This window comes from Hylaeus volcanicus, chromosome 2 (genome assembly GCF_026283585.1).
Source record: "Hylaeus volcanicus isolate JK05 chromosome 2, UHH_iyHylVolc1.0_haploid, whole genome shotgun sequence".
NCBI classification, from domain to species: Eukaryota; Metazoa; Arthropoda; class Insecta; order Hymenoptera; family Colletidae; genus Hylaeus; species Hylaeus volcanicus.
The window spans coordinates 29,371,440-29,379,662 of NC_071977.1; the positions used below are offsets into that span (position 1 = coordinate 29,371,440).

General features: G+C 40.0%; 1 protein-coding gene across 1 annotated transcript in view; it reads left to right on the forward strand.

Moving 5' to 3' along the window:
* LOC128872759 (ATP-binding cassette sub-family G member 1) overlaps positions 1-8,223 on the forward strand; it is a 31,394-nt gene that overhangs the window by 13,903 nt on the left and 9,268 nt on the right. The window contains exon 3 of the mRNA XM_054115765.1: positions 7,884-8,001. Coding sequence (XP_053971740.1) covers positions 7,884-8,001 — 118 coding nt within the window. The remainder of the gene's footprint in view (positions 1-7,883; positions 8,002-8,223) is intronic.

Sequence of the window (8,223 nt, forward strand, 5' to 3'; positions counted from 1 at the left end):
TTACAATTTGAATGCACAAGAAATTACAAAATGCAAACAATATGCAAAAATAAAAGAAAGATTGAAAGTAAAGTACATGTTATAATATCTGCAGAATAAAATAAATTCTTATTCAGGTTCAATTTTTGTAGGCACGTTCGCGAACATTTTATTTTCCGTAAAGATCCGCAGGCTATTAACAATTGATATATACACAATATCTTATGTTTTATGTTACATTACTGAATTGTGCACGATTCATTTGGCTTCGTTACTGTTACAGCATCAATGCCTAAGAAATTAGATTGTCTATTTATAGAAACACTGGCACGGAGAATAATTGAATGCAACTCGCGAAAGAAACTTTTGGAACGACCTAATAGCTTAGCGTAAAAACAGCGGAGGAAGCTTATTTTGAACTTAACTTATTTTGAAACGTGTGCCTATTTTGCTACGTTTTCGAATGACGGTAATTTTTGTAGAAAACGATTGGAAGGACTGTTGCGTACGTGCGAACTTGGTCGTAGCACTTGCACGTGTCACGGGAAAAACGTTAACAGTGCCATTGTCTCGCAATGTAACATATTTACGAGTATAGCGACTGTGCGTCCGTTGGTCATTTACTATACAGCGCGATGATTAACTTCATTCCCTTGCAGACGTACGAGAATAAAATATTGCGCGTAGAACTCGCCGCTTACTATTTCTATTATTATCGTTGATGTGGCGAACGTAAAAAGTTTTGAAAATATCCAGAACAAAGTTCTCGTATGGATGAAGATGCGACTCTCGTTCAGCGAGAAAGCTATTACACGAATCTTTAATTAATTAACGACGAAATTAGTCTCGCGATTCGAAGAGACGTAAATTAATGCGCGTGATAAAATACTATCGCGCCTGTGATTGGTCGTTAAAAAAGAAAAATAAAAGAATAGCCAGAGCGTAAAGAAATCATAATCAAAAATTTACGTAACGTAGAATGCGAATAACCGTTGATAACCGACTGACGTTTCGCACGCAATTAATAGGTCGTAAGGTGACGAACGAGCGTAGATAACGCGACAGATCAATGTTTAATTCGAATCGATCGTTCGCTTTCATCCATTGTTTTTAAAGCGATGGACAGCGAGTCTTTAAAAAAACGCATCGTAATATCGTTGCGACAATGTCGGGCGAATAATAAAAAAACTTGATTAACGTTTTCGTTTGCAGGCTAGGATCGTTAAAAGGATTCCTATATTTAGACAAAAATAGCCGGTTCCAGAGCCGGTTTTGCGTTTCATATTTCTGTTCGTATCCGTTTGTATGCAAAGCAATGCGTTCCCTAAATTTGAAGTTATTCTATCCGCTGCCTCGTGAATATTTATCGCCAAAAGGCATGTTGAACTGGTTTTTTCGTCCGGGCGCATTCGGTACAGAAATTTTGGAAATGTTTTCACGAGAAAGGGGAATGGAAATTTATTAAAAAACGTCCAAGATATCAGAAGACTGGATTCCCGAGTACGATCGCTATTTACGAATGCATAAGTCTAACGATCCAAGGACATTTACGCGTCGCCAAGTACATACGCTATCGCTCTAGCGCCTTGTCGATACTTGTATTGCCGCATTTTCTGCAGAAATTTTGTCTACAAATTATCCAGATATTATCTACAAACTTTTTCGATCTATGCTACAAAACAGTAGCGAAAGATCGAGGGGATCGAGATTGTTCTAGATGAGGAAAATATTTTCAGAAATAAAGGCGTGTTAAAGAGATCTCGAGTGCGATAACGTTTACGCCAAATCGTTTAGATGCGCGCTCGCGATCTCGAAATGGTTCTCTTCCGTTCAATCGCGTGCACTGTTTTCGCCAGCTTCTAACGGAGACCTCTTCTCAAAACGCCCGACCACTTTCTCCGTTGAAAACTTTCTTTGCTGCTCGCAGGACCACTCTCCGCCAGCTTTCTCCCGACGTTAACGCGCGACATTTAATACACGAATAAAATGGGACGATTACTCTAGCGACGGAATTTGCTCCGTGCAGTTTCGCCGAGCACTGACCTATCGCTAAACCACGCAACCTTTTAAGAAAGTTAATGCCACCGTAGGAAAACGTTCCATCGATCGTGCGTCGACGATCTTATACAGAGCGAACGGTAACGGATGTCCCGAATCTTAAGGGGGTCCACCTGTGTAAGATTTTCAACAAATCAAACATTTTTTTTCTACATATTTATCATCTAGGAGACGTTACAATGACCGTCACAGAAGCATTTTATAAAATTCTACTTAGTTCGTTATTTTTCGAACCCCGAACGCGCCCGGCTCAGCGTCGTGCTACTTTCGTACGAAACATTAAACGCGTTTTTCTCGAAAGAGTAGATTCCTACGATGTCGCCTGCGTACACTTCCGCGACGGTATTCTCTTAAATTGATTAATTACGCTTGTATACTTTCTCTCGTGCGACTGTCGTTAAGCATCACGCGAGTTTAGTCGGTCGCATCCGTTCTCGGTAATTTCTTGTATCATTCGTGGCCCAACAAAAGAAGAAATACGTCACTGGCGACGTCGCAAGCATGGAAAAAACAATAATCGAGGCTCTAAGGTTAGAGTCGTACCGATCTCTTCGATTCGAATCGAGTGCGATTACGACGTAACCTTAACCCTTCGCCGCTATTTTCCCTAGGGGTGAGTTAGCAAACGCGTAAACCCGGCGACCGACTTGCAACAGACCATTGCAATGTAACGCGAGCATTCGCTTAGTTTGGACGGACTAGCGAGCGACGAACCGAGCCGTTCTTGCGCTCGACTGTGCTCCACTGATCTGTCGGTTTTTTGACGAACCTCTTTTTTCTCTTTTTATTTAATAAGCTTAACGTCGCATCAACACCATGGGTTATTAGCGACTTACAGAAACGGTACAGAGTTATTACATTTTGTTAAAGAACTCGATAGTCTTGGAGAATTCTACTAAGGTGTCCTGGTACTTGAAAGAATAGTTGGCTTCACTGATACTTCGATTATGGATGTTTAACTTCCTCCTGATTTCGTTGTATTTGGGGCAGCGAAGGACGATATGGTTAATAGTGATTTGGGTGTTACATTCGTCGCACTTTAATGATTGGCTTCTGTTGAGTAGGTGCGAGCGAGTAAACTTGCTGTGGCCACTTCTGATTCGTGTTATTGCCATTTGAAAGAATAGTTGGCCTTCGGTTGAATTTTCGATTCGTTTGTAAATCAAAAAAACTACCTACAGCTTTATGAACCGTGCTAGCTCTATATGTTCTCCATTTTGCAGTCCAACACTGCCTTAATAATGTTTCCAGGTGTTTAACGATGTCCGAGTAGTCGAACCTCTTCGATCGTCTACTTTTCACTGAACCGAGTACGAAGCATCGAGAGAGAATTCAGCCGAGAGTTCGAAGCGAGCAATTCGTGATTCCAAAAAGGACCTTGTAACGTAACGTTGGTGCCGATCCGTACAATTCGTACCGAGCAGTTACGTTACAGCGTTCTGTTGCAAGTCAGTCGCCGCCCTAACACCTCGCACGTTACGAGGAATTACTTCGAATCTTACTCCGTACTCGACGCGTAAAAGGCGCTCGGTGTCGTCACGCATGGGCGCCGTCGTGTCGTCACGTATTTATCGACCTCCAAACGGAAGCGGAATAACATTATTCCAAATGCGGGCAGACGTTCGCGAGTAACGGCCACGACATTTTGCTCAAATGTTTGGACGATAATCGCGTTGAGAATCGCGCTGTTTCATAAACTCGATCGGATACCTCGAAGTGAATTTATTACACGTGCAAGCGTTTAGAATGAAGCCTGAATCGAAATTGATCGATCAAACACGATTACAAGCTCGAATACATGTCCGTGAAAAGACGTTACTCGCGAGTCAAAAATTAAGAGGAAATACGCGCAGCTTGTTTACCCATAAATCACATCTTAATTACGAAGGGTTGCGAAACTTCGTTGCACAGCTCCGCGGCGAGACATCATCGACAAATACAGTATCGATGACTTATGTTTCTTCGTTACCATTACATTCAAACGCAGAGACGGATCGGATGTTTACATTTTGCGTACAATTTCTGACGTTCAAATATTATCGATATTTCGTCGATTTTCTCTTTTTCGGAACTTTCGGTGCGCCGTAACGAACGAAATCTGCATTATCTGTTAAGGCGCTCGCGTGCAAGCGCCCTCGACGAATCCGCGCGATGCTTGACACTGAAACTCGACCACAACCGGCCTTAGAATCTCATTTTTTCGCCTCGACATTTAGTCGCAAGTTCGTCGCACGAAATACGAACGTATTCCGCGAAGGAACGAGTAGCTCGACGAATCGAAATTTATTAGAACGTCCCGAATGCGAAGACGCGCGAACCGAGAGCCTTACTCGCGGCGGCGACGTTCGCCTAAGATAAAACTTGTTTCGCGTACAATTTCGCGTATTACGCGAGTCCGATAAGAGCTCGCTTTCTTGTGCGTAATAGATATTATATTCGACGTACTCCTCGAATTGCTTGTAACGCAGACCAGGCACAAACAAACTTGACCCGATTCACCTCAAACACGAAGCGCGTTTCGACCTCAAACGGACGGAATGCAATTGACGTAAACCGATTCAGGAACTTTCCATGGTACACATGTACAAGATTGAACGATAAAATACTTGAAATTTTATCGTTGGTAATTAACGCAATTAGATAGTCGAGGGTCTGAACAGTATTCGAGTCGTGCAGAATTGGAAAGTGCAGAAATTAATTCTTCAACTTTGCATTTAATTGTGACACATCGAAGTATTTGTTTTACAAAAAATTACACAGCTGGAATATGTACGTCTACGAGGTATGCGAGTGTTTTGAAGGAGAGTCGAACGAATGGAAAAAGGGGGATAATAACACGGGAACTGAAACGTTAAGGACGATCTTTGTTGTATAACACTACGAGTCTCCGAGTTGCAGGTGTTCGCTACCAAGAAACGACGGTCGAGCATTTTTCGCGGTAATTTCGGTTTTACACGGTGAAGTATATGTCGTATTCACGTACTTCGTTCCATCGAGCAATTATTCAAGCGAGTTTGTATTCGTTCAACGTGGAACGCGATGGGATTGTGTAATTCAGATTCGATTTTTTATTAACCCCTTCGCTCTCGTGATCTCGTTTTCCTTGGCAATCAATTTCAGATAATTTATATTATTATCACTAAAGTAGTAGAAATATCGATGATCTCTGGCGGGATACCGATAGTTCAAGAACGATCCTGGATAAATGTCTTTTTGTCCTATGGGACTTTGACGCATCAGGATCAGCTTCTTCTGCATAGAAACGTAATAATGGACTTTTTCTGGGCGTTCGGAGCAACCTGTAATCGCGGTTAGGGTTGACAGCGACACTGTAGTCGAATCTTCTCTCTTTAGACGTACAGTGGGTGTAGAAATTTGCTAGAAATTTGTAGAATTTTCCAAAAAAACTTTTGTGTGAAATTGTAGTTTCTTAACTTCTTTTTTTGTATTCAATGTTTTTTTTACATATCCTCGGAAATCTCTCAGATAGATACAGTCCAAACAACATTTACTTGTTACTATAATTTGTGAAATTAACAAAAAAATGTGAAAAGTGGGTAAAAGTACGTATTATACGTACTTCGTACGAATTAAAAAAAAATCAAATTTCCGGTAAAGTACTTTTAAAAATGGCTCTAATAGGGAATTGAAGAATATCCCACTTTGAATAATTAATAATTTAGTTAATTTAACGCTTAGAAGAGTTGCAATAATTATAAAATCAAAAGGATATCCCACGAAGGAAGTATGTGTTATATACTTGTAAATTAATGTAAATTTCTTTTTTTTTTTTAATCAAGTTTTAAAAATTAAACAGTTGTGCGAATACTTATCGCTTAAAAATTTCGATCGATTAATTTGTTTTTGTTAATTTCGCAACTTACATAAATAGCTATTTTCTTTTTGTACTTTGTCTATACTAGAGATTTCCGAGAATATGTGGAATGTCATTGTTTATAAAAAATAAGTTAACAAATTACAAGTTTACATAGTTTTTTTTGGAAATTGATCGGTGTACGAATACTTTCTAGACCCACCGTAGATATCGGTGCATGATTCAGCTCGATTATCTTGTGCATGTTTACGTGACGTGATGTGACAGTAAATTTTTTAACGCATCAAGAAACGAAAATAAATGAAGCGAATCGAAACGAAATGCGAACAAAATAAAAAAAAAAAGCGAAATAAATGGAAAAAAAATGAAGCGTGGTAAAGTTGCGTAAAATAACAAAGTGATAATTCGCGTCGTGTCTCCGTTGATAAATTCCGCACATGAACGCGATCGCGTATCAAAGCTCGCGCGACGTGTCGACACTTTATCGGGATGACAGCTTAGAATACAAATGGTGATCAACCGATGACTAATACACAGATTTCCAGCATCTGGACTAAATAGTCACCGCGCGTTATTATCTGGAAACTCGGGTTTTTTTCTTTTTTTTTTACTCTAATCACGACGGCTTACGTCATAGTTAGCGCCGGATTAATAATATTCAGTTTTCAGTCGAGAACTTTATTCGATGACAAGTAATACGACGATGGAGGTATAATTTCAATATAGAATATTATACATACGAATCAATTATTGCGCACAGGCTGATATAGGAGACGGAGTATTTTGTACATAGTTGCTAACAACTCATGCGGAATGAACATCGTTGCTGTTACCAATCTGTACCTTCGATTTGCATCTAATGAATTTAACATGAACATGAATTTAATAAGCATGGACAACTGCTTCGTTTGATTTTTACATGCTGATATTAAAGAAAGAAAAAAACTTGTTTCTTTGTAACAAATAGGCGAGAAGGCTGGAAGTATATTTAAATGAATTTTTTCCATTTATAATCGTACCGGTTGTAACAAATACCCAACAGATTATCATAAATTACCGTTATTCGCATAAGATCGCGGAGGTGGAATCGTAAAGAGATGTTTACCCAAAGACGGATCAGGACTTTTCACTGGGGACCTAAAACAATTAATTCCAAAATCGAGACAACGAAAGTAAATTTCGTTTGCATTTGCGAATTAAATATGTTGTACGATCGAACGCTACGACGAATGTTAAATTATATTAGGCTGTCTGGAAAGTCCATGCCGTTGAAAACAAATAAAATGTGTACATTCCTCAAGAGGTTGTAGAGCAAAATGGCACATGTACGTATAATTCAATAAATATATACGTCAAAATTCAAATATGCCTCTGAATTTTTCTTAAAAATAGTCATGAAGTTTTCGGACCCAATATTTAATCTTCGACAGTCTCGAAACGAAACTTGAACTCGGTAGAAATTGTCAGGTGCTTTAGTCTGGCAGCCAACGTGTCAAGTCACCCGTAAACGGTTCCTAATACTGGGTTACGTCGCGAACAAATTCTGTCGTCGTGGAAACTTCCATTTTTACGTACTCTTGAAACCAACCGCACAATGGACAATGGTTACCGCGGAGACGATGCGTGTCGGTCAGGATACGTTCCAGCATACGAATCGTTGTTACGCTGTCTGGGAATAAAAATAAGTACCGCGGACACATTCGCTTGTCGATATCGTTTATTCCTCGCTCGCCAGCGATGTGTTGCTAATTTTATGTACGTTACAAAGCAGGAGGCAGCAGGCGAGGAAATTATTTACGGAAATCGGTACGAATGTATTAAAAGAAACGCGCGTAATAGCGTTTACGTGATGGAAAAATAAATTTCACCGAGAATATGTACTCTTTGTTACATGCACGGAGTCGAGCTCGTAGCAAGGTTACGATGGGAAAAGAATGCGAAATGGTAGAAGTTCGGAAAAATACGAGACGATATTTTTTGTTAACTAAGCAATTTCGCTTTCTCGTTGCAGAACACAAAGAAATTCTCCATGGCGTCAGCGGGGAGTTCAAAGCTGGCGAGCTGGTGGCTATCATGGGCCCCTCGGGTGCTGGAAAATCGACGTTGTTGAACGTTTTGGCTGGTTACACGTAAGTATCTTACGTATGTATTTAAATATATGAGACTTTCTTCGAGGACCAAGTATTCGCGCCGATGCGAATCGAAAAGTCCTTCGAACAAGGTCCCACTTTATTCCTAGCGGTCTAGTGGCCGTATTTCGTTACAGTCGCTGCATTTCGCTTTCATTCATTTTCATTGATACTGTCTTGTTGGAATATTTACTAAACAGCAGCATGCCATTTTACTACAAA